Raw genomic sequence first — 26634 nt, forward strand, 5'->3', positions numbered from 1 at the left:
TCTAAGAGCTTCTTGCGGTATCAAAATATCTATTCTACAACAGCATGCCTCTGTATGTCACAACTTTGGCTTTGCGGTATGACTTCCCTTAACCAACAGCCGCAGAACTAAAGAGGGGAGAAAAAACTAAGCACAAGCGACAGACTCTTGGCAGACACGGCCCCTGCAGTTATAACTTAGAAAACTGCTTATAGTTTGCAATATTTGAGAAGGTGAAGTGAAGAGGTAGCCGTTTCTCCTAGACGATGCGTAATGAGGGAACCGTAGGGAAGGAGAAGCAGTGAGCGGTTTCTGGAAGCGGCACTAACACAGGGATCAGGAGCATTAAAAGAGATTTACACTCTCAGCTCTTAAACAGTTTTCTTTTGCTCAATGGTTTCTCTTTCACAGATATTTCAAGGAAGTAATAAACTGCACTGACAAGCATTCGAGTGCCTTTGAAACATCCCTCATGGGCAACAGAGCTCTATCACTTCCATCACAGTGACTTGGCTCTGTGTTGTTATTTCTGTAGCAGTCAGCTTGTTTCTGTCTGTTAACAGCATTTGGCCTCTCTCGGATATTATGATCAGCTTGTTGTTGTTTATATCGAAGAAATGTTGCGACAACCAAGTATGATACGTCAAGCGCCGTGCTTTCCCCCCCCTGAGGGTAACCCGGTTCAACATTTATCTCGTTGTGAGTGGTGCTTTTTTGCTGTGTGGTTTCAGCCTACAGACTGTTTGTCTTGACAGTTAAATTCTTTTGAAGCTGACTGCATGGTCCAGAATGAGGCCCTGCACAGTGTAAGATGTCATACTCCCACTGTGCTGACCAACATGCTCTGTGGGCCTTGATGTGCCCATAACATTTAATGGTACTTTGGCAAATGCTAATGGAAACTCTTACGTTGCCGAGTAATCACATTTCCCTTCTCTCTGGTTGTGCTTTTTTTTTTTTTTTACTATAATTATTTGTTTGCATCTTCGATATAGTATGAGAGAGAAAAGCGGGGAAAAATATGAATTATCTGCTAATTATTAAGAATAAAGGTGGGGATGAATAAACGCGTAGCAGGTACGTAGAGCTGCTGTCTTAATGTCGCTCTGGCTTTGATGCTGGGTTCCAGCGAGGCACTGTAAAGGAGGAAGAGCGGGGAAGGTCATGCCGTGGCACGTACATGTCTCCGTGTGGGATGAGGAAACATCTCGACCTCGCACAGGTTCAAGAAGAAAGAGCCTGCTTTTGATTAGTTACTCTGATCTACAGCGATAAACAATTCCTGTGGTCTCCTGCGCACAGAGACATCACTGGCAACAATTGCGTATTCACGGCTGGTTTGTGTTTTTGCATGTATGCTCAGACATGCAGGGTTCAAATGTGCGGCTGTGTGCTTTTGTGTTTACAATGACCCCCCACCCCCACCCCTGCTTCAACAACAAAAAAATCTGTATCTTACCAAAAATAGCATATAATTTGGTTTTCCTAGTCAGATATGGACATGGAGTAATGGGATGTTCTGATGGTCTAGAACAGGGATGTCAAAGTCATTGTACAACCCACTGTGATCTTAAGTGGGCAGGGCGAGTGAAATTCCCTTCACTATCAGTGTAAAGTTTGACTGCACATTTAATTCCCGGGCTAACACAACATAACACAAAAAGAAGAAGTGCAATTTCAACTTCAATTTCTTTAATTTTTTTAAATACATGATTAAGAAATGCTGCTTTGGGTTTAAAATGTAACAAAAAAGTAAGAAATGTGTAAAATTACAGAAAAGTTTTGTTAGCTTAGCGTGCAAACTGTCCCGCAATTATAAAATGGAATTTTTTTGTCAGTATTTTTTTTACTGTGAACCCACAGTAAAAGTCATAAAGTTCTGTAGTATATAGTAAAAAAAACTAGAAGCCTTCTGTTATTTAATTATCTATTACTCATTGATATTGCTGTAGTATGAATGGGAGCTCTTTAACAGTAGGAAAAGCTGTAAAATGTATAAAAACACAGTTAAAATTTAAGTCTTCAGATATTCCAAAGCCGTCCAGTGGGCCAGATTGAAGTATTTGATGGGCAAATTTTGGTCCCCGGGCCATATGTTTGACACCCCTGATCTAGAAGGGCATGGGAGTTGTGATTTGCAATCCAAACAAGAGGTTTTGTGGTTATTTTGCTAAGTGTATAGATAGTCACATGTTTACGTAGTGGGGTAGATTAAAAAAACAAAACAAAACAAAAACATGCAAGATGTCTTTTAACGCCAGATCTACAGCCCACAAGAATCCAAAGCTATCAGCAGAAACCAGAAGGTTTCAAACATTTCACTAAGAGAGTTTGTTGTCCTCTTTGCCCTTGCTGGTAACTGTCAAGTTTATCTGTTGCTGTACTTCCGCGCAGAGGCCTGGCATCGAGCCTCAGCGTGATAAAAACGTCTTCAGGAGGTAAGTGTTTATGGTGAGGATCCATAAGGTTAGCAGGATCAAAGCTTTGCTAAGAACATTAAGCGAAGAAACAAGAATAATAAACAAAACAGTCGGTTAGTCATCCAATCAGATTTATGATATGTAGAAACCACGTCAGTGAGAGGCAGATTTCTATTAGTCTCTTCTTTATTGCTGTGAGAAAAAAACACACAACAAAAACAAGCCGATCGAGTAAATTGTAGAACAATTGTACCGTGGAGGAGAGGAAAGCATTCGAGATTTCACACCACAAATATACATAAGATCCTTTTTTGGCCATTTATATTGCTCTTGGGTTATTTTCTTTCTCTTTGCCCGGGATTGAAATGAGACACTGATTGGATGAAAACTGTGTTTGACTTTTTCAATCTCTGTGAATTTCTGAGTATGCTGGGAGGGAAATGCTCACCAGCCCTCTGCCTGTCTACGAGGAAGAGTATTTTAGCGTCAGACAAGAACCTTGTGTGTGACTCAGCGCAGGCCCCGGCTCTTTCTTTCATCGACGGGGAATGGCTGATTGGGTTGACTGTTTTAGCTGGATTTCTTCCCCTTGAATCCCCCACCTCAGTGCACGCTTTAGTGCCAGATTATACTTAGGGTAAAGTAAAAGTAAATAAATATCACTTTTTTTTAGATCTATAGGGAGTTAAATGACAGGGTGTTTTTCTTTTTATGTTTCTTTTTTTTTACACGCTCACATTCAAACTGGGTTTTGGAGTTTAGCTGTGTTGCGAGGACTTGCTGCAGTAGCCACGGACACGTCTTTATTTGTGTTCCCTTTGGTAGCTTCTGCCTCACTGAAACCTGTCAGACTCTTGAAGGAATGGGAGTGGTGTACCACCCGGGCCTGCCATTCCCGTCCTGCCGAGTCATTTGCTCGCGGCTAAAGCTTTAAGTGGGAATTATTACGGGGAAGATAAGTATGGAGATAAGCCGGTCCTTGCCTGCAAGATGTATGAGGTGTCTGGACATGGCGAGAGGTGCACCTGACCTGGAAATGAATGGTGCGAAGGTGCAAGTGCAGCACATGAACCTCTTTTTTCACTCAGTCCCTGTTTTGTATGCACATACCCCCAGATCATGACACAGGCACTAGGAGGTGCAGGCAGTTATATTTTGAGGGGATTATAAGACTTTATGTGGTGTTTAGGTTAAAATAATAAAGCTATAGGGACTGTAGGGAATGTATAATTATTATTAATGTGGAAAAGAAGGAGAAGGGGGTTTAAGCTTCAGAGTCATCATTTTTTTTATTGTTAATATTTTATTAGGATCCTCCCTTTGACTGAGAGTAAAACTGCAGTCCTCTCCCTGCAATATCTCCTGTTAATATCAGTACAACTTGATTAATATTAACTTCAGGAAACAAAGCATAGTAAGTTTGATATGATAGCATTTACCTGGTAACTATAAATAGACTAATGTTTTGGTCAGTACTGAGTTTAATTTAGGGGACACTGGAATAAGATGTGCAGCAAGTAAAAAAATAAATAAATAAATTTCCAGTCCTGAAATTCAATTTCAGGAACCAAAAATGCAGGTGGAATTCAGTCTCACGTCTAAAAATGTATTTTCGCTAAACTCTGAACAAATCACACTCTCACAATTGTAGGTTTCACTCCTCTGCTTGCTCTCTTTTTTCAGAAAAAAAGTGATTAGGTTGCAGCTTCGCAGAGGTGTGTGTGTGTGTGTGTGTGTGTGTGTGTGTGTGTGTGTGTGTGTGTGTGTGTGTGTGTGTGTGTGTGGGAGAAACATTCCTCCTGCTTGGTATGATAATTCACAGCTCCGGGGTCTCTACCAGCCTTTGTGTTTTCTTTTTTTTTTCCCCCCCAAGTTTCTATCTAGCCTTCGCTCCGTCAGGTGAACCCGCAGCCTCTCACGATTTTTATTTATTAGACGATCCCTCACATGTAAAAAATGACAACGCTGACATGTTACAGTCGGCCGGCGCTTTCACGCATCGAGGAGAGGGCTTTGTTAAACACCCCAGCAAATTTGAGCTTTAAATTCGATGACACTTTACATGCCAGAGGAGCTCGCTCACTGGACAGCTGCCAAGGCACTAAAGAGAATCCAGGCCAGATGATTATGATCTTAGAGGCACTGTCAGTGAAGCAAAGTACTCAGAGGATGATTTTATATTTACCTATCTCTATCACTTTTTTTTCTTTACAAATCCCTTCAATCCGTGGTGAAACTTGTTGTGTGCAGCACTTCACTACTTGGATCATTTTCTCTTACTCATCTGCCAATATTGCCTTTTTTCTTCTTCTTCTTCTTCTCTAAATCTCTTTGCTAAGAATCATTGTCAGGTAGCCCACTGATGTCCAAAAATGATCACCTGCTGTTATGATTGAAGCGAGTAGTAATGGTTGGACTCGCCACACAAAGAGTTATAGGTGGTCGGTCAGCTTGTCAGTCAGGCTGGGTGGTTTTTTAATCATTTCATCTTTGCCGGGGGGCTCTCCCGAGACCCCTGCAACGTTTAGCACACTGCGGCTCAGGACCCGAGGGCTTGTCTAAGCCCTGCCTGTATCCGAGCTGCCATTATTAGCTCTGCTCTCCAGAGCACAGCGCTCATCTCTCCCCTGAGAGGGCGGCTGAGAAATGAAGCGCGCTGGCTAGGCGCGGCAGCGGAGGGCCAATAGCCCGACATGGAACAGTAATTACTCCATTGATATTCCGCACACAATAACACTGTCATCTCTCATTTGCATAACCCCGCTCAGCTCGCCACAGCAGATGAATGCATATGATCTTGTCAGGAGGCTGCAAGAGTTTAGACGCTGTGCGATTGGAGGGGTTTCTTCACATCCTTTTAGGTGCCAGTTTTGTTTCAAACACACGGGATAAACTGTTTGATTATGATTAAGTTTGCAGATTGAAAGAGGAAACCACCTTTCTATCGCTCTGTGTAAACAGAGCTTTGTGGCTCAGCTGTCTTTGTGTTACCAGAACATAAACAACAAAACGGGGAGAAGAGGCAGCGGCGTATCACGTTTGTAACAGTGTGTGCGCGGATGCGAGTCTGCCGGGGGAGAATGAGAGCGTGTCGAGGGGGTGGGGTGTCAGTGGATGTCATAGGGCCCTGTCTCAGTTCTTGGTTAATGGCCATTGGTCATAGGCTGTCTCCCCTTTATTTCTTTTGCTCTCCTGCTCTATCCTCCCAGGTCTCCCACTGGAGCAGCGCCCTCAGGCACCGCATCATTTATTGCTGTCAGGAGTCACAGTGGAGAGGAGGTGGGGGAGAGAAGCGGGGCGAGAGGAAGGGGGGTGGCGGTGGGTTGCAGGAGGAGAGGGAGACAGGGAGAAGATGTGCTGCAGAGAGAAGCCAGTGGAGGCAACGGGTAGAGGCAGGCACGCTAGACTGTCAAATCTCAGCCTTTGAATATTTAATGGAGCCTGGAGTGTTTATTTAGTTAGCCTGTCGATTTTTACCGCTCTGTCAATAGCGGCTCCCGTGTAGCCTGCTGATGATCTTTAGTGTCTCTTCCCCCAGGAGAGGCCAGGCACTAAATGCAATTATGGATTTTCCTGCACCGCAATGTGTTTGATATTTTTACTGATCTAATTTGCAATCTGGTAGTTTATTGTTTGGCATTTTAGTGGCGCTCAAGTGGCGAGGCAAATTTGATTTCCCCTCATAATTCTTTATAACTTCATTAATGCTGTTAGCACATTGGCACAGATCTTAAATAAAGCTAGAGAATCATCCCATGGATGAATGCATTCCTCATTTTATTGTCTCCGTGCCCCATTCTTTTTACAGATTCGGGTCCTAATTAAAAATCATCCTAGTGGTGTACTGTCTGTGTGAAATATGAAATCATAATCGGATTTGAATGGCTCCCTTCACAGAGCCCTGCGCGTTCAACCGTGTGCCTAGATCTGTTGTGGGCAGAAGGAAACAGAATCAAAACAACTTACTTTTGGTGGCGTTCAGCATCTTCAGAGACAAATGAGGGTATTAGCCACAGAGCAACAAAACTAACCGAGGCAAAATAATGTGGGTGATTGTCTCCGAGAGACAGTGCGGCTCCGCGGCTTTTCTGTAGAGCCGTAGGATTTCTAGGCCTATGACGGATGTGTTAGTTAGAGGGGGCAGCATTAGCTGTAATGCTGTTAGCATGTAGCCGTGTGAGTGATGTGCTAGTTAGATGCCCAGCAGTAGAGCTAATGGTGTTACCGTGTTGAGCCTTCAGAGGGATGCAATCGGTTAGGCTGTGATGGATGAGTGTCGTGCTGCAGAGGCCTGCAAGCCTCCTCATTCGCCAGCCTGTCAGCTTCTTAAGTGGACGTGCACAATTAGCGCTGAAATCAGAGACTACTTAATCTGATAGCAGGCTTAACGTTCAGTAGGAGAAATTGCTCATCTAGCTCGTGAGTGAATGGTGAGTGAATGATGGGCTCTAAAGGAAAAAAAAAAAGAAGAAGACTCAAAGCAGTGTAAGAGAGAAGGGGGTCGATATGCATCTCTCTCATTCAGATTTCCTGCAAATGTACAGTAAGCTGTGCATTGCACTGAAACCCGGTCTCACCAGGGAAAACATTGATACGGGAGAGCTTTGAAGCGCTTCAATTCCTTTGCTTTTCGCATTTAAAAACGGCCCAGAAAAGAATTTAGCAATCTATCATCGCTGCTCTTCGTCCCTGTTGATTGACTGACAAACAGACGCCGTTAGGTGTCGTCGAAAGCACAAGACACATTCCACTTCAGAGGTAATGAACAGGGCACATATTGTAGTCAAATACACTTAAGCGTGGGACACGGTCACACATCAGTGAGTTTCCAAAACAAACATGGGGAATTATCAAAGGTAGCTCTCCCTCTATCAGTCATTTTATATCAACAGAACTTGTTCTCACTTGGCCCCGTGCTGTGCACAGACACATATAGCTGTCATTACCAGTCAGATTATTAGCTAGACTCAGCTGTTCCTGTGATTAAAGCAACCGCATATTAGATTATTATATATTTGTTATACAGTATTCGATCTCATTTCAAACAATGACGTCTCAAAAAGAAACGTGTTTGAAAATTTCTTTATTGGATTAGAAAACTGTTGTTTTTGGCCAAGCGCGACTCTTACCCTCTCGTCAATCTGCCCGATTTTTTTTCTCAGTTATTTACAAATGTCACATTTATATATATTTAAGTGATTTTTTTTTCCAGATAACATGAATGTACTCTCCCTGCTAGCTATAAATTGCTGCCAGCGTTTCCTATGACTGATAAAATCATTTGGGTGAAACTCTTAACATGTGTAACCTTTATACACCGACTTAAACACAGTGCTTTTATTTGTGGAATCGCTCCAATTGCACAGACTTTTATTTTGAAAAAGAATTTACCAACAGCCCCTCTCGGTCTCTAACTGAGAATTGTCATCAAATCTATTGTGACTTTTGCACTTTCCCGCTTGCATCACCTGTAGTTTCAGAGGAACACAGACCCCCTCGGCCAGATCTTAATGACACAAGCACACATGAGAGATGTTTGTACTCCAGCCGTGTATAGAATTCATTGTCCTTATCAGCTCAGATGAGACAGGGAGCGAGACTAAGGAGGATTTCTCTCAGAGCAGAAAATGTCATTTCTCTGTAATAGTTTATGATTCATCCTCCACCTTTGACTAAATAATGAGGGATGACAATTAGAGCAGGCCACGGGAGTAGAAATCAAAGGGCTTAGATTCCCCTTGGCAGAGTCAGGCCTGTCTGAGTGTGCTCCGAGCAAACAGGATCCAGATGTCGGCGTCTGTGCTGCCATAGGCTGCCGCTGCTGCTGCCATAGCCACACAACGGGGTCTTTCTGCCAGCTAGCTAGTCGGCCAATCTCTCAACCTCCATGCTTGCAAACATGACAGGAGACTCTCCCGGTGAGAGCCTGGGACAGAGGCCCCCACTCCAAATAAAAGAATTCCAGCTCGCAGAGCCAAGGGCTGCAAAGTATCATTTCTTCACGCTGTGATTTATCTAACCTTCAGTTTGTGTCTCTATCCCCTCTTTGTCTTCCCTTGTTCTTCAGTTTGTGTCTCTCCCTGCCTACTGTGCATCAGGGTGGAGGCAAAATTAAAAAAAAAGGTCATGGACGTAAACAGGCGCACTTTAGTAGGTGCACTTTAGCTGTTGTGAATCTGCTGAAAGAGTGCCGATTTTGTGCTTTAATCCTCAGACTTTTATTTTCCCCCGTTCCCTTAAAAAATAATAAAATAAAAACAAAACAAAACAAACAGCCAAGAGATAGTAAGGTGATTTAATGTGTCTGTTTGTGGACAGGAGGGAGTGAAATCAAGGGGCAGGGTGTTGTCACTCAGCGCGGACGCTGAATCAATGGTTCGATGCGGCAGAGAAAAGGCCGGCGGAGCGCTATTGATATGTTTAACAAATTAGCCCTGATGACGGCAGGTGTGATTGTGAGCGCGGTCCTGGGGTCAGCTCGTCATATGGTGGCTAACAGACACGATATTGCCGCGTGTCCTGATCTCTCCATTCCCTCACAATGGCATTAGGGGCACCCCAGGGAAATAAAGAGTCCCACTCCCCTATCCCCAGTGCTCTTCAAATTAACTCCCCAGAAGGTTAAGCTCCCTGATTCATAATTATTCAAGCCCACCACCGCCACCAACAGCCCTCTCCACAGCCACTTCACAACCCTTCTCTTTATTTCTCTCTCTCTTTCTCTCCCTGACACTTCTCCTGAGTGGCACTTGGGTTTTTTTTCTTTCTTTTTTTTGTGGGAAAGCCCAGGAATTAGATTAACTAAGCCTGACCTGTGAAACGCACAGCCAGATGACGGGAGCAGGATTGGACTTGATCTCTGCCTGTCTAGCTGTCTCTCTATTCAATCTAGCTGTCTGTCTCTCATATAGTGTGTTATTGCTTGTGAGCGTCCCTATGGATGAGACATTTTCAGCCGCAGCTTTTCTGCAATTGCATATATGGCTCTCGGAGGAGCGGCCAGTGTCAAGAGTACATCTCACTTGCATGGGCTTGATTTGAATGATGTGAAGTGCGATTGGCTTTCAGCTCTCCCTTTGTGGGCTTGTGACAGTCTCGGCTCTGGTCTGCTCATTAAATAAGTGCCAGCGTAGAGAACAAAACACAGCACAGAAAGGAGGGTGTTTCCACCAACTGGAAATAGAATGGCGAAACCGCCCACTCTATTATTGCAGTTGAAGGTTCTCTGCTCTGAGAGTATTATTTTATTAATATCGGCGATCATGAGAGGAATGTTGGCGGTCAAAAGCGATACACTTCCCCACACACACACTGATATATATCAATATACACGCAATGAAATTGCTCCATGGTTTTTGATGTATTTGCTTCTTCTGAGTTCACTTAGGCTCAAAAATCCTCACTGTTGAATAGCTAGCAAATTTTGTTCCAATGATTCACCTCATCTCTGCGATTTGATTGGCTCGACACAGCTTCTGAGGCCATGCAGATATCAACTGTTGATAGTTGCCACAGTTCTCAATCAGTGTAGATCCTCTGTGGAGGAGCTGCCTGCCTCTAAAGTCAATTGGGTTCCTCTGGAGGACGAGGTAACGTAATGAGGGACCTCTCTGATTGAGGGCTGGCCTTCTTTTTTCTACAATCACGTAATTAATCTCCTGATTCTACGACTCATCATGTCACGACAGATAGGTTTGTGGCCGGTGTATAATGGTGAAGTGCTTCCTGCGTGCCTTTTGTTTTGGACAGCGGTTATAAAAACCCATTCTTTTACAGCCTGCAGAGGGTTATGTGCAAAACAACACTCCCTTTGGGCTCTATTAGGAGACAAAAAGGAAACACACACACTTCTTCTCAAGCAGGTACCCTAATAATATGTTGGCAATTTAGATAATGACTGGGAGTGAGATAAACTGAAGTGTGTGTTACAGGTAATTGGATCTGTGGTGGTGGCTACCTAAATATCTATGGTGTTCTATACTGTGAGCTCGTTCTTCAGCCTACAAGTGAGCACTAGGTGATAGATTGCCAGTGATAAGTACTATAAGGTTTTCCAGTATACTGTAGGCGCTAATAATGGCTGATTTAGGATATTTTAGCTGCTCACACCTATCGTCATCACGAGAGCCTCAAGAAAATCAGAGCTGACTCTGGAAATCCGGCTCTGGGTGAGGCAGGCTCTACATCATTTCTCCTCAGATCCCCGGCTCTTGCGAGCACTTCCAGTTAGTCGGAGGATGACAAATACAACAACCGGGGCTGTCAGAATGATCAAGTTGAGAGAGTTTGTTTCTCCGAGGTGAAGCCTAGAAAAGTTGGAGCCATAATGAGAGTTGTCAAGCTTGTGAGGTGAAGCGTGAGAGTATAGAAGGCGGTGGGAGCGTCACAAGGGTGCCTTTGGGGGAATGGTGGGCTGGATCTCCTTGGCCTTTAAAGAGATTACCTTGGCAGTGTAAGGAGCAAGTCTACCCAAAGGGTTTAGGGAGCGATAGGCCAACCAGCCCATTACCAATACTGCAGAGGACCCTCACAAGCTTCATTAATAATCTGATGATGAATCACTACTTTAATTGGGCATTTATAGCTGTTGCCTGATCCCCAATCCTATCTTCTCATCTCAGTTCTTAATGGGCTGGTAGTTTGTTTTTATTTCATGCGATATTTTTTTTTTCAATTCATTCATTAAGTTTTCTTATTTCATGCAAAGCGGGATGGATAAATAGGAGTCATGACTAATGTGATGCCTCTTTATAGAATCATTCTTTTAGCTCAGAATTGTTCAATTGCACCCTTTGTTTGGATACGTCCATATGGTTCAAAGTAGTGTCTGTTTTTAAGACTACACGCAGGGTCAGATTTCTCCCACTCTTAATTAGATGAGGGGATGGTGTAATTAAATCAAATTCATTATCCTCAGCTCTAGAAATCAAGAGGCTCTATTGGAAATAAGGTTAGGCTCCCCCTCATCCATCATGCCCTAACTAACCAATTTACAGGCCAGCCTTTTGCATGAGGCATTATTACCTTGTCATAAACACTTACCTTTAAAATCCTCGAATCAAGCCGTGATATGCTAAGCTTTTATCGCATTAGTTTGTGCTACTGTGTCAGCCTCTTTCTGCCTAAGATAAAGTAGGCTCCCAATAATTGTATTAGCCACATAAGGCGAAGACAGTGCAAACGACTGCTATTTAAAGCTGGCTGATAATTCCGTATAATTAAGACATAGTACAGTTCCTCACTCAGAAGAGGGACTGAGGGCTTTTCTGTGGTGAAACAATGAAAAACAGAACAGGGCTCTTTGCAAGGTGTGTTTTTTTTAGGTTAAAGCAAAAGAGGCTCCACCACCAGAAAAAAAATCACCCCACTCACATTTATCTGTGAAGAATTTTACCTTTAGTCGAGTCTGCTGCTTGGGCTGCATGCGGAGTCTAATATTGTTAACTTGGCCACAGCGCCTCATTCCTGCAGCTGCGAGTCGCTCCGCATCCATTGTCTAGGAAACACAAAAAGCCACCATCGCGATTATTCCGATGAGCCATACATCATACGGGCCGTCTTTCATAACGCCGATGTGGAAAAATGATTAAAACGCTCTCTTTTAATAAACTGTCGCGGCGCTGTTTCCCGGCTGATGTCTTTGCATATTCACACCAGATTAGCTCAGGTTTAGCATGTGAATGGTATCTTAAGGATGTGAGAATGCTGTTACTTAAAATTTATAACAGTCCACCATAGGGCCACAAGTCCTTTTAAATGCCACTCAGTGGTGGAGCCATATTCTGAAACACATGAGGCCTGTCCTCTGATCTGTGTTGGAAAGTGAATTAGTAAGCTCCATTCTAAAGCCGGTGATAGCAACGGGCTGAGAGCAGTGATTTGTTGGCAGCGTATATTACAGCCCACGGTCAGGGAGGGAGGGATCAGAAAAAGTGTGTGTGTGTGTGTGTGAAGGATAGGACAGGGGGCCTTATCACTCAGTGTTTACTCACAGTAAATTGAGTTGAAATAATAGTCTTTCTCTGAGGCCAAACAATGGTGCAGGCTGCAGGCCGAGGACCCAGGCTGGTGCAGAGCTGGCCCGCGCCACTTCAAAATGAAAGGCTGAGCCTGGGGCCATGGGGAGAAGAAGGGGTAGGGTGGGTGGTGGGGGGAAGCAGGGGTGGATCTCCTTTATGTGGACAGCTACACCAGTCGCAGAGCAGGCACCCTCTGACAGGCACCTGGGTAGGACAACAGGGAGACTGAGAGAAGCGTGGAGCTGGGAGGAGATGTGGAGGGAGGGATGCAGGAGGAAGGGGAGGGTGAAGGTGGAGTGATGAGGCCTCGGGGCTCTGTCATTAGGTCGGTGGCGGAAAGGAAGATGACTGCCCCGAGGACAGAGGAGCGACAGGTCCCGGTGGGACAGCGACCGCGACCTCCCGCTCCCCTGGGTCTGCACGGGGACTGGTGGGACGTGTCAGCTCTGTTAGCCCACCCCCCCAGCCTCCCCCCTTGCTTCAACACGCTCTCATAACCTCTGGCTATGGCTGAGCTCGAGGAGTCTAACCTACACAGAGAGAGAGAGAGTGAATGCGTGTGTGTGGGTAAGCAAGAGTGAAGTTGAGGCTGAAAGAGAAAGGCGCACAGAGCATATCCATGTAGCACACGGGTCTTCCTCCGCCATTGTTTCTGCATGCTTCAGCTGCACCTCAGCTCTGCCTCGTCCCCTTCATTTATCATTCTGCAACATAAAGTGCTGCCACAGCGTTATAGAAACAGCTGCTTTTTTCAGACAGCCACGGAGAATGGGCTGCTCCCCAGCACACAAAGACACTCCTGGACCCAAAGAGAGTGTAAAATTGGTTGGTGAATGCAAACCTTTTTCCATGCTGAGAGGGCTGACCACGGGTGTCACTGTCGCGGGAGACATTGTCATCGCTTCTGAAGACAAATAAGGATCCATATCAGCCGAATTGGGTGTACAATGAGTGGCTGGGGCACCGGTGAGATTGGCCTTGTTCGCAGCCAAATATGCATAACTACAGCTGCTGCGCATCATACTCTCTTGAGAATTCATATCAAGCTGTTTAAGCGGGCCTTATATGTATGAATCATCCGAGTCGAGGCATCTGTAGCTCTGTGCGCTACGGCACAATGCAATGTCAATTTACTGAGTCCAGAGCCAAAGCAAAGGGAAAATAAACCATGTCAGTGCTCTATTAGGGGTCATAATGCAGTCACTAAGAGGCTGTGGTAAGGCCACCGAGTTGACTCGAGGTAAGCGCCGCGGGGCCATGCAGATACACTGCCGGTCGGTTCGGGGAGAGGACCAGATGTGCCGTGCCATGCTTTGCCATTCCGTTCGATGCCTTAGAGGCTCCACGTGAAGAAAAGGGAATTTTGTAGAACCGGTTCTCTTCCAGCTGGAGAGATGAGATTTTACACTCCACCAACCACATGACAGAGAAATGTTTGTTGTGTGTGTGTGGGTGGGTGGGTGGGTGTGTGAGAAAAAAACCAGTGGAAAGTAGAGAGAAAGAAGCAGCGAGGGCATCAGACAACTCCTTTGCCAGACCTCCCGGGGCAAAATGCATGCTTGAGTACTTTAAGTCATGAACAAAATAGTTTCACAGTAACATTAGCTGCTACAATGGAGAGAGAATTTCCCTTTCAAGATTAAATACACAAACACCCACGTACACAACGCATGTTGCAGCCTGTACAGACAATTCCTATATTGTTCTTTTAGAGTTATTTGTATCTTGTGTGGAAGGTAGAGCTAAAAAAGAAAGAAAAGAAAATAGCACAGGGACTAATACTGTAGGATTGCACACAGGTATACATATAAAAGTCAGGTTTTTTTTAAGGACTGAATCTCAAAGTAGCTGCTTCAACATGTTTGCTGTAAACTGGCTAATTTTATGGCTGGTGGTGGTGGAGGAACTTGGACCCTTAGAATGAGTAAAATTAATAAAATCTCTCATATCAGCATGGACAGTTACCTATGATAGTACACTGAAAACGTTCTGAGACTGCGGTTACATATTCTACTCGTTTGTTATTGTTATTTTACTGTAGTCGCTAAAATAAAGGCTTTGTGATGTACGGTGTCCTGATATGTTTTTGTATTCATAAAACATGTCTTTAAAGTTTTATTCTTAACATTAGCTCAAATGAATTTAGTTACATTTTGTCCTTTGACACTTTTCTGGATACATTATTTTAGTTATACGTGCACATTTCGCATGTAATGTCAAAAAACATCACACATTTGCATCTTGCATACAGTGAGGAATATGGTTTCATTTATCTATTTTTTTTTTACATATTTTAACACATATCTCACCTACTTGACTGATGAACATGAGGGGAAATATGTCACGTGGGTTATGTGGATATGTGTAGCCTTACGCAGAGCAAATAAAGTCCTTTCGCGGGAGTCGTTCATTGGGCGTTTCAGTCTACTTTCAGCCTATACAAATGTAAAACATCTTTTTCATGTGAGAATAACATCAAGTCCACAGAGATTTAGAAAATATTATTAACTGCATTGCTCCTGATAGTGTAGCTCTTGAAATATAACATAAACTGTGGTAACATTGCACTGCTTTATATACTGTGATATAAAGTGACACGTGTTAGGGAAAAAGGCTAGCATATTTTGTTTTAATTCATCTTTCTGTGGAAACCAGACAAGCATGAATTCATCATTTTTTATATCTGACTCCCTTGGCTGGACCAGGCATCCTTAAATCAAACCAATTGGAAAAGAATAGATATATATATATATTTTTTTAAATATATATATGATGATGCAAAATGACCTTTCTTTCCCTCTTGACCTGAATCTCCTGGGAATTTGTAGGTGGTCTCAATAATGTAGCCGATGGTCTTTAGTGAAACAGCAGGTTTTTGGTTTGCTCTGCGGTGTGTGTGCGCCCCTCTGTCTGTTTGACACATTCCAACACTGCAGCCTTCTCCAGGGCTCCTAACTACCAGTCAGTCGCCATGGTTACAACCATATCCATGCCAGCTCTTCACACTCAAAGACATATTTGTTTGGCTAGTGTAGCTACGTTCCCGACCCAAAAAAAAAGGAAAAAAAAAACACAGCTTTTTAGCATAACACCTGCTAATCTTGGGATTTAGCTCTTTGAAGAGGATTGCTGATCAGAAATTCAAACATATTATTTGAATGCTAATCTGAATGCTAATCCGCAGCCCCCGGGTCTTAGAGCATCCTGTCTTTCAATAACAATGTTTATTTTTCATTTCCTTTTTTATTTCTTTTCTTTTTTATCTCCTCTCACCCCTGCGCCACCTCAATCCCACCGCACGTTTAGCTCTGCAGTCCATTCCCTCAAGGAATACCGCGCTCATCTTTTAAAGTATGTGACAATTTGAGAGTATCAATGATTCGGACTCCCCTGGAGAGGAGGATTATTATCATTCGTTCTGATGAGAATTTGAGTTGACCGGTAAAGTGCTTGCTATCGATCCTGCTCTACTGATCTATCCTGCTGTGGTTGTTCAGCCGCCACTGTCTTCTGATATCAGTGAACAATGTTATACAGTAATTAAAATCCCCAACTAGCTCTTTAAAAACAGTCTTATGAAATTATGTGAGCCATATTTTCATCCATCTTCCTTTCATTGTGTGTTTTTTGTCCCCCCCCCACCCCCCTTGCATTTCTTTGCTTTTTTCCTAGATCTTATCTGCATGTCTGTGTATCTGTGTGGCCTCATGATAGCACGTAAAGCAGATGAGTGGGTGTTCTTTAAATTATCTTTAAGTTCAGATAAATAAATGCAAAGGAGGAGGAAAAAAACAGAAAAGATAATGAAAGGTAGACGAGCCTAAACTGTATACATCCTTATAAAAACTCTCACTGCTTATTGACCCTTCTAAGTAGTTAACATCTTTGCTATCACTGTATACGCTTGTGCAGTCAGCAGACTCATTCATGTTTGGTGTTCTTTAGACATCTGTTTCTATGGTGCTGACTTTTGTCTCGGTTGAGACGCGGACACAGAGAATCAAGGGCAGCGGGATCACAAACACATGGATCCGGATCTTGTGAACGACGTCTAATTCCCAGTTGCCTCACATTCACTCGCTCCAAAGTAATTTTGGGCTTAGGCCGAATCTCTGATAAGTAAACAGAGACCCCCTTATGCAACCATCCTCAGTCACAATGATCTCCAGATCATCTCTGCCCATTAAAACCTGGGCAAACACTTTACTCCACACCAAGACTGGAGGAAGAAAAGGATGGCAAGCACACAAGGGCTTTTTTTTTCCAGACTTTCCCAGATTGTCTCTCTTTCTCCTTTTTCTACCTTTTAATCCAGTATCTTTGAGCCCTAGTAAACTCCTCAAGATGGACATTGCTTGGTTTAGGGTGGAAAGGGGTCAAGCTCCACTGGCCTCCGCACAGAGCTGTGGAATTTTTCATTAGTGCACAGCTGGGTCACAAGTGGCTCCAAAGCCGTCTTAATATTGTGTAGGCCCACAGATTAGGAGCCGGAGAAAAGAAGCCGAAGCGCGATGCTCTCCACCAGACCCTGTCTTTGCATATTTGCAGACTTGTGCTTTTGAACACCTCATATTACTGTTTGTTTTATTTCTTAGACCCAGAACCTCTGGGTCAATAGTAATTATAAAGCCCTCCAATCCAAATGTTGTTTTTTAACCATTCCAGCGCTGAATCTGAAAGCCGAGTCCGTTTATTTTCTTATAATGAAGAAAGTAAAGTTTCTTAGACCGTGTTTCAAACCTCTTGTACTTATGCACATCATGATTTAATCTAATCTGTGTTGTTTTACTGGACATGAGATCAAAATTGTTTTCGCTGCTGCAACTTTTTCAAATTGACTGTTGCTTATGAAGAAAAAAAGCTAAACTGTAGTCGTATAACATCTGATAGCCATTAAACTCACTAGCCATCGCTTTCGCCGTTCTGCCCGCTTCCTCAGAAGCAGCAGTCGATGGCAGTCCTTCATAAGCGCTATAGTCCCCTTCACCTCACGCAGATCAGCCTGGAAGGAGGACGGACGAACAGCGCTATTAAAACATATGCAAAAAGGGTGCGAGTGATTTTTACGGGTGTCTCAGCAGGAGGAGTCCAGACTTGCTTCTCGTGTCTGTGTCGTTAAGCTGTCAAGTCTACCAGTGATGGCTTCTTACAGGAGGCGGAACAAACCGCCGCATAAAAGCCTTTCAATTTACTGTCTTTTAAAAAAAAATTGTTTATAAAGAATAGGTAAAAGAATAAATCTCCAAATCTCCAGTGTCATAATTTCTTCACTGACGCTGTCACTCGGGGGCGTGTGACCATATTGTTTGTTCTCAGCTCTAAAAACCAAACTTAAATGCGATGTTGCACTCATTTTACATACTCAGGAAGACCAGCTGTCCAAACAGCATCGTGTGTGCTCGCCTGCTTACTCTTGTATTTAGATGTGTACTTAGCCTCCTCTGCTGCCCAATACACTGTCCTTTTCACTCCATGAGCTTTGTTCTACCTGTGTGGCAGCGGAGGATTATTTCCACGCTGTTTTCCTAGTGACTCATTAGCAGATCGGTGTAAAGGAGAGAGGCACTGGGTAAACTGATGCTGCAAGACAGAGCTTGAACACGGCATGGCACTGACTCTGTCATATGCCATATAGCTTGATACCACACAGCAGAAACGCTTGTTTTCAACGAGAGCATAGTCAAGGAAAACTGAGACGTGGTCTGCATGTTTAGAGGCAGTCTGTTACAACAACACGTTCTCTCTTAACTGTATTTCGGGATTTGCGTAATCTGTGAAGAGCACGGCGCATGGAATGAGATCATTTGAATAACGACTTAAGGGTTAGGATTTCTTTTGCAGCTGTGCAGTATAGCCTCACGCACAGATATGCCTGGGATGTCCGTCTAGCCTTGGTGGGGGACTCGTCTGAGGAGCTGCACATTCCAGCACATAGGAGCTCATGCTGCCATAGAAATAAAGTGGCCGTATTTATTTTCACAATAGTGGACATGTGGGATAGATGATCCTGGAAACATTTGACTCCACATTCACTGTAAGATCCGCCTTTTTTTTTTTTTACAGATTTAGTGTAGCTCTGTTCAGCAGCTATTATCGCACGCGCTCCCTCTGAGATGCAGGGCAGGTGCATATATGCATACTCGAACACATCGAACACCTCTCCCTGCTATTATCTTTGCTATGCCAAGTGCAATCAGCTTGTCTCATTCCTCCCCTGTGAGCTCGCAGGCTGCCGGTGCTGCGCTTCAGAGCAGGAAACAAGCAGAACCCTGTGGCCAGAGCTACGTGATGAAGAAGGCACCTTTGGGCCATTAGTGGTGTACACATTTCCCGTTAATGTGTTTTACTTTTACCTGCTGGGAGTTTAATTAAAAAACAAAGAGCCTCAATTTAAAGGCCATTATTATGCTAATGTAGTAAGCACGGGATGGTGATTAAGCAGCTTTTAGAGCTGACTGGAGCTGGCCTTTGGGAGCAGAAGGATGGCACTTTTTATTTGGCTTCATTACTCTCCATGAATCTATGCTCCAAAGAGAAATGCTGATACTATGAAACAAGGTCAGCCACAGAGGTTGTTTATGCAGACGGCATCATCGCTACTACTTTTTAACACTTTACTGCTCACGCAGGCCGAAAGTTTGTTTCAGGCTCCTTTTCACGGTGAAAGAATCAATGATACTTTATCTGCTTTACACACAAAAATATGGTGCGTTAAAGTACAGGCTCCCCCTTATTCGAATCTGCTTTTATCATTAGGCCCCTCTGCAAGCAATCAAACACTCGTATCAGCCGAATTCATATTAGTTTTAGGCTTGTGTGTCTGCCACGTGCAGAGGTCAGTGTAAATGTACATAGCAAAGTAATTTTCACGATGCTGAGACGAAGTTGAAAAGGTTTGCCGTCCTCCCCTTCACATGTAGCTAAACATCTGGGGATCAAATGTTTTCTTCTATGGCCAAAGCTCTTGATACAGTTGCTACAAAACCAATTATCCCTTATTAAGGCGTGTCTTGTGAAAAAAAGCTAAAATAGTGGCTGTTCAACAGTTTGGAAAGTCTCTGCTGTGATGGATCAGTTTGGTGCTTTTCAGACAGCAAACAGGACAGGATTTAATCTGAAAACGTGAAGGAGAAACAAGCTTTTCGTTAGATATGCTAGCTGTTTGCCAAGGTAATTCTTCGAGATCCGTGAGAAAATAAATATCAGATAAAAAACAGGGCTACAGCATGTTACTGTAGCTTTGCAATAGCACATCAAAACAGATAAGCTTTGTCCTTTTGACTCATGATTTCTAATGGTGGGTGGATTTTTAATTTGGTTGAGCCAGGCTAACCGTTTCCACAGGTAACTGACTTCCCCTGTATTTAAACAGAACACAAAGTCTGACCTACAAACCTTGGTCAGTGTAAAATGTTATTGCGAGTAGCTTTTCCCATGTCCATTTCACTCACTGTGATAGAAAAGTCAGGCTAGTGGAGCGGCAACTTGCAAACTTGCATTCTTTCTTATTGCCAGCAGGGGGCAACTCCACTGTTTTCAAAGAGAAATCTGATTCTGTGGAAGTAAGTGAGAAAAGGACTCTACTTGTCACTTGATTTATGACCTAGGGAAAGACTTCCTCAATGGTTTTATCATCTCAATCGCTAGTTGCAGCTGTGTTTGAATACATCATGATGTTTGTTTTTTATATTATGAGCCCCATTAGAGTAAAAGGCAACGAATATCATGTTTTGCTGGGAGAGGTCACAAAGGCTACTGCTATCTTTTATATATTCTCTGGTTTCATCCTGGTTTGTGCTGTAGTCTTTCTGCTAATGTAGTCTACCTGGACACTGGTTTTAGTCATATATTTCGCTTTAAAGTAAAAAAAAAAAAAAAAAGACTTATTAGCAAGAATGTGAACAAGCATAACCACCAAAAATTAAAGTGAGCTAGTCTGCTTTGAAAGTAAAAAGTCCTGGAAATATGCTCATCAGCTGTGTCAGGCAGTCGGTGAAATGACTGACTTGAGCTGTAGCCAGTAAGTCATTCTCTCCATCCTGTCCGGAGGGCCCTCTCCTGACCTGCCTCACAGGCCTCATCTCTCACCTCTGCATGATTGGCATGGCCACAGGTTTCCTGCCCAAACACGAGAGCCCATCTTCAAAGTAATAGCTTACAGCTGCTGCCGGGATAATCCTCATCCCCTCTGTCTTTGAAGGGCTGTGGTGACATAATAGCCCTGGCTGTTCTTCCCTAAATTCTTCTGCTGTCTCTCAGAGTGTTGTTCAATAGCAAAAGGGGAGTTAGGTGAGACTGTTGCACGTGTTGCTAAATGTAGCATGATTATCAAGCAGCATAAGCAGCTCCACACTCATCCCCTCTGCCCCCCTCCAACCTTCTCTCTTATTCTTCTGGTTTCCTTTTATCCCATCCAGTCCTCCTGATGCTTATCACTGCAGCAGAAGCATTAAATGTAATGTCTGTAGAAGGGCAATCACTGGCAACATGTGGTGAGAGCTTAAGATGTTGTCACACTTTAAGTTGCCCATAATCTGCTCAAAGGGAGCGTGGATAGTTCTCCAAAGCGCTTGCAAAAACAGAAAGGATAGAAGATGAACGACACAGAGGCCGACGTTTCTCAGCTGCACTTTACTCACTTTAAGTGTTCACTTGTTTCTGGCCTTTGTCCACTTTATAATTGTCCTTTGTGTGTGTGTGTGTGTGAAGGGGTTGGGTCCTATCTACTGTTGTTGATGCTGCATTTTGTGCATTTGCTTGCAAGCCTTACAAGCCTCAGCAGTGTGATAATCTGTCACAGAGAGAGAGAGTGACAACCTTAGAAAATGTAAAAAAAAAAAAAAAAAAAAAGAACAGACAAGGGATTACAGGTATGTGGACACAGGATTAAAAAGAGGGATGTAATGATTCCTCCGGGAGTGAGGTATGTGCTGAGATGGCCTCTTCTTTTCATTTATGAGCCCTGTCCCGGGGAGGCCTGGGTAAATATTGACAGTTCTCTCGGCTTGAGATGCAGTCATTGATCCACACGGGAGGGTCTCATCACTTGATCTGTGCGCTCAGGTGTGGGAGGAGGAAAGGCGAGAGCCGGGACGCGACTGTCGCGCTGGTGGTCCCCTTTGTGGTGTCTTTTTATACTGACGCTGGTTCACCTCTGCAACACTGGGAGTCGAGTTACCAAGAGCAGCTCAACGTCCAGAAAGTGGATTTTAGGTGGATACAAGGTTTAATGTGATTGGTCACTGGGATCAGCTAGAGCGACAAAGTGGTAATTGATCACTTAAATCAGTTCAGGTCTGATTTTCAGTCGCAGCTACATCTTCTATGATATCTTTAATATCCCTGTAGATCAGTGCAGGGAGCGGTGTCTCTTTCCTGGTGCAGTTTCCAGTTAAATACCGCCTGTTGATATGTTTTTCTCTCGCTATATAAAATAATCATTTACATCTCCCTCTCTGTCTCCTGTTGGCATGCCGGCCCAGCGGCCTGTTCCTCAAACCACTAATCAGGTAATGTTAGGGAGGTTGAATGGCGTGCCTCCCTCTGGTCAACCTTCACTGCTCACACAGTGGTGTTGTTTTAAAGAGCATTCTTTAGCAGCTGAACTTGGAAAGGTATTAAAGTGGGATTAGGCTCCTCCACAATCCACTGCTTGTGTCATTCAGGGAGTTTGTGTTCTCCGCTGCCACCTCCCCACTCCTCCTCTGTTTGATTGTGGCTAGCCGCAGGAGTGGGACTGACTGTGCCTTTCAAAGGAGAGGGGTAGGGTTAAATCCCTAGTCCACTGCTCCCTGCTAATTCTCCTTGTTCCTTAGAGAAGGATTTACTTCTGCTGCCAGCTTCTCAAAGGCCTTCTCTGCCCATCCGAAAAGTCGGCGTTGCCTTCCTGTGGAGGTGTGGTTGCCATAGAAGGGGCGTCATGCATGGCTTTTCCATCTGAACCCCACTGAGAATGGGGACCGGGGACTGAAAACAGGCAGAAAGTCCGGATTAGACCCGAGGACAAAGCAGGACAGGAAGATTCCAGAAGGGACGAATGGGAATTACAGCAGCAAAAATAATGCAAAGTGACAGAGAGGGGAAATAGAAAAATAATGGCTTACAAGATTAGACTCGGCAAAGGCGAAAGAAGAAAGGAAAGAGGGCTGAATGAGAATGTTTTCATCTAGATGAGAAGATTTTAGAGAGCGGCCGTAGGTGAATACGGAGTGTTGGACGTATCAAAACCGCGCTAATAAGTCATTTCCTCAACTTTAGCGCTCTCTCTGAGCCTAAGCCGGCAACCTTTAGCTAAACATAAGACCTGGGAACTTTGTCTTGACAAACTCATCGCCTCCTTAAGATGAGCACAGCCTATAACGATCCTTCTAAAACCTAGAAACTGGCCTCTTAATAAACCGTTTGCGGGAATAAGTCAGTGTTTTAAATGTTTTCTAATAGTTTGCATTCGCTCTTCTTTTTTTCTAATTTATTTTTTATAAGCCAAACTGGGTAGTTTGTTTAGAAAACCGATCCAGGTTGGCAGGTCAGTTAAACAAGATCCATGCTTGTTTGAGAAACATGCCGAAATTTCTTTTTCAGGGGATTATCCTAGAGGTTTTTCCATAGTTCAATAATAATCTTCTTAACTTATTGTAATAAACGAAAGATTAAAGGATTTTATGAACCCAGAGAGTGCCTGGGCTGACATCTTTGTTGTTTTATAAAGAAAAGAAGATGCTCTAACTGTCCTTAGCTTACGGATCCAGGTTGTAATGCTCATTATAATGAATGGATGGATGGATATCTTGAAACTAGTAAAATAGGCTATTAATTGTTGTGAAGTGATTACAATGATATAAAACGTAGCTCTCCCGATTGTGATCTGATGAGCAGCAGTGAAGCAATTATTTTAGAAAGCTGCAGAGGCAACAACAAAAACCATACTTGCTACCAGCGTGCACACAGCTGTTCATACAAATGCATTTACATGTGTGAACACACACACACACGCACACACCATATCACTACTCAATCAGTACCTATAACACCATTACCATAACAAAACCACCCTTTGGTTTCCCCTCTTCTCATATTTACACATTATATTCATCACTATCGCTCATCCCCGTCCCGAACCAGCAGATGATGTCAATTGCTCCTCTCACTACCTCCCTGCCTTGCACAATGAAATAGATGTTCACCACAAATAGATAGGCGGTTGCCAGCTGTCTTCCAGACCAGGGCAAACAAAGGGGCCACTAATAAATCCAGCTTTACGGCTGGACAAGATCAACCACACTCCCTGCCTCCTTGCTCCATTTAATGTGGCTTCTTCTAAACAACGGAGGGCAAATTAAATGCCACTCAGTCACCAATAAAACAATGCAAACATCTTCCTGAAAGCACATAAAAGAAGATGGAAGTGTTGTCTAGGAAATGGTGATAGAGGCAGTGTTGCGCCACAGAGGCACGATATTAGACGGTAAGATGAGATACAGACAGACCAGACCCACTAACCAGCAATGAATCATGATATGATATCTGATGCATATAGAGCATTGTGTGGATATGAAAGAAATGGCAACAAAGGCTTGATTAAGATTATCAGGGTTTACTAGTTGCTGCACTAGAGCATGATCTAGCCTGTTTTGGGGGTTTTTTGGTCAGGCTTGTGAGGGGGCTGGGGTCAGTCCCCATGACTGAGCTCACTTGGAATGATGCAAGGCTGGGCCCAGCCTAAAATTTTAACAGATGACTAGCTGCCAAAGGAGGCACCTCTTTCCCTCCACAGCAAACACTGTAACTCCAGACAATTAGCAGATAGGCAGAGATGTAAGTTGGTAAGACCCGTTGAACACTCGGGTCCCCGGGGAAGATTAGCTTCAACTCCCATCGTGCACGTAATTACTGTTGGGTGAGAGAGGTCCCTGCAATATTTTCAGTTTCCAAATTTAAATTATGTTTGCTGAGATAACTTGAAGTGGCATATAAATACTTTCAAATAAATCTTAAGATATAAGGAACAGTGGGGGGAGGACTTTGTAAGAAACCAACGCTTAGAAATTACATTCAAATTAAAGATGATTACAATGCAGAAGATCTAATTAACACTGAATGTTAGTTAAAGTAGAGAAGTTAAGAAGTAGAACTTTACAATTGGCAATTAAGGTAGGCAGATATATAAAGCAGTGTCTATTTCTTTTTTATGTTGGTGTTGCCGAGGATGGATTACATTTTGTGTTTCATTGTCCTTTTGCAGAGTGATTAGACAAACTATTTGTTTGATAAGATCCAATTGAAGAAGCCTGATTTGTTATGCTTGGTTTCGAGCCTTTGTTTTGGTGAGATTTGTAGAAGTTCCCTGGCAGTTGAAATAACTACATCCAAAACACCAAAACAGGCTAGATGTGGCTATGTTTGTGGAAGTGTGCATTATAATTTGTCATAAAGCCTTCCAGGCTATTGTTAAATATTTTGTAAGGCCAAATGAGCTGAACACCACACAGGTCCAGGATACTGAAACAGTCATCAATCAAACCAGATATACAGTGGTGTGAAAAGTGTTTGCCCCCTTACTGATTTCCTAGTGTTTTGCATATTTGTCAAACTTAGATGTTTCTGATTATCCAACAAATTTTAATATTAGACAAAGGTAACCAAAACACACCAGCAAGTTCACCTCTGAACAGAAAAAACTTTCAGTGACCTAGTCAAAGTCCTAACCTGAATCCGATTGAGAAGCTGTGGCATGGCCTTAAAAAGCTGGTTAATGCTCAGAAACCCTTCAATGTGGCTGAATTACAACAATTCCGCAAAGAAGAGTGGGCCAAAATTCCTGCACAACGCTGTAAAAGATGCTTGACTGCTGTTGTTGCTGCTGGCCCAACCGGTTATTAGGCTTATGAGGCAATCGCTTTTTTACACAGGGCCGCGTAGGTTTGGATTTTTTTTCCCCTTAACCATAAATACCTCCATTTAGAAACTGCATGTTTTTTTTTTTACTTGTGTTGTTTTTATCCTTTTCAGAAGTGCTGCTTTGAACAGCAAAATTTGGTTTCGGTGTTCTGTTTAAATCACCACACTTCCTACCATATTCTCTTTTATTTCTTTATAGGTTGTTTGCAACCAAGTGCAGCGGCTGCATGGAGAAAATCGCCCCCACAGAGTTTGTGATGCGTGCTCTGGAGTGTGTCTACCACCTGAACTGCTTTTGCTGCTGCGTGTGCGACCGCCAGCTGAGGAAGGGCGACGAGTTTGTTCTGAAGGAGGGTCAGCTGCTTTGCAAGATTGACTACGAGAGGGAGAAAGACTTACTCAGCTCGGTCAGCCCGGATGACTCAGACTCAGGTGAGCCTTCTGCACCCTCTCACACAAGAGTGAGAACAACACAGTGGTGCGATCGTCAAATGGCACCAGGGTGTTGTATTCTGTATGCTCTGTCCCATCACAGCTGTGCCCACCTTAGACCTCCTCCACAAGGAACCTGGTTCTGAATCTTATTGGATTTAGTTTTAGTTTTGTTAATAGCAAAGGAATAAAGCAGTTCTAGATACTAGATGTATTGCCATTTGACATCTGAGGTCTTGCTTACAACCCAGGCCGTAAAAAGTCTAGCGTGGCTCCATCTGCAGCTTTTCAGTGGCTGATTTTGTAGCATTCATTCGAGCAGGGAGGGTAAGTTTATGATACAGTAGGAAGTGGAAACAGGACAAAGCCAAGCCACCCTGTATTAATGGTGCTCCATGAGTGGGCAGGATCTGGTGCTGGAAAGAATTAAATCACTGTATCACGGTGAGTGACAGAGGGATTTGGGGCCTTTCCGCAGAAAGCCTGCACCTCCACTCTTATCAGCTCTAGTGTTCTTCTCCTATAGCCTCCATACACATTGAGGCATCTCGCCAAGCCTCGCTGTTCACTACCATCTGGCTCGCATTTAAACATGCACAAAAGCAGGGAATTTGTCAAATACATCTGTGCCTGTGTCAACTTTTGTCAACTTGTGGGAATATTTGCTCCACGTCTTCCTCGTTTGCTTGTATCCCAGTGTATCGCACAGGCATGTCTTTTGTGCATGTCTCAGAATTTAAAGATGGAGAAAATGTTGACATGAATAGAGGTTAACCTCGGCATGTGGCAGATGAAATGTAGGTTTTCAGTGGTTACATATCAGAACCAGATGACAGGAGACAATAAGCCATCAAGCATGCGCCTGCGCCCCAAAGCTGCTAGACCCC

At 43.6% G+C, this 26634-nt stretch overlaps 1 protein-coding gene across 4 annotated transcripts in view; it reads left to right on the forward strand.

Annotated features, from left to right (window-relative positions):
• The window catches only part of lmx1bb (LIM homeobox transcription factor 1, beta b), a 51246-nt gene that overhangs the window by 18758 nt on the left and 5854 nt on the right, over positions 1 to 26634 (forward strand). For all 4 annotated transcript variants that reach the window (XM_039620286.1, XM_039620287.1, XM_039620285.1 and 1 more), the window contains one exon: positions 25515 to 25747. In XM_039620286.1, the coding sequence (XP_039476220.1) occupies positions 25515 to 25747 (233 nt within the window). The remainder of the gene's footprint in view (positions 1 to 25514; positions 25748 to 26634) is intronic.

Source organism: Oreochromis aureus, linkage group 12 (assembly GCF_013358895.1).
Source record: "Oreochromis aureus strain Israel breed Guangdong linkage group 12, ZZ_aureus, whole genome shotgun sequence".
NCBI lineage: Eukaryota > Metazoa > Chordata > Actinopteri > Cichliformes > Cichlidae > Oreochromis > Oreochromis aureus.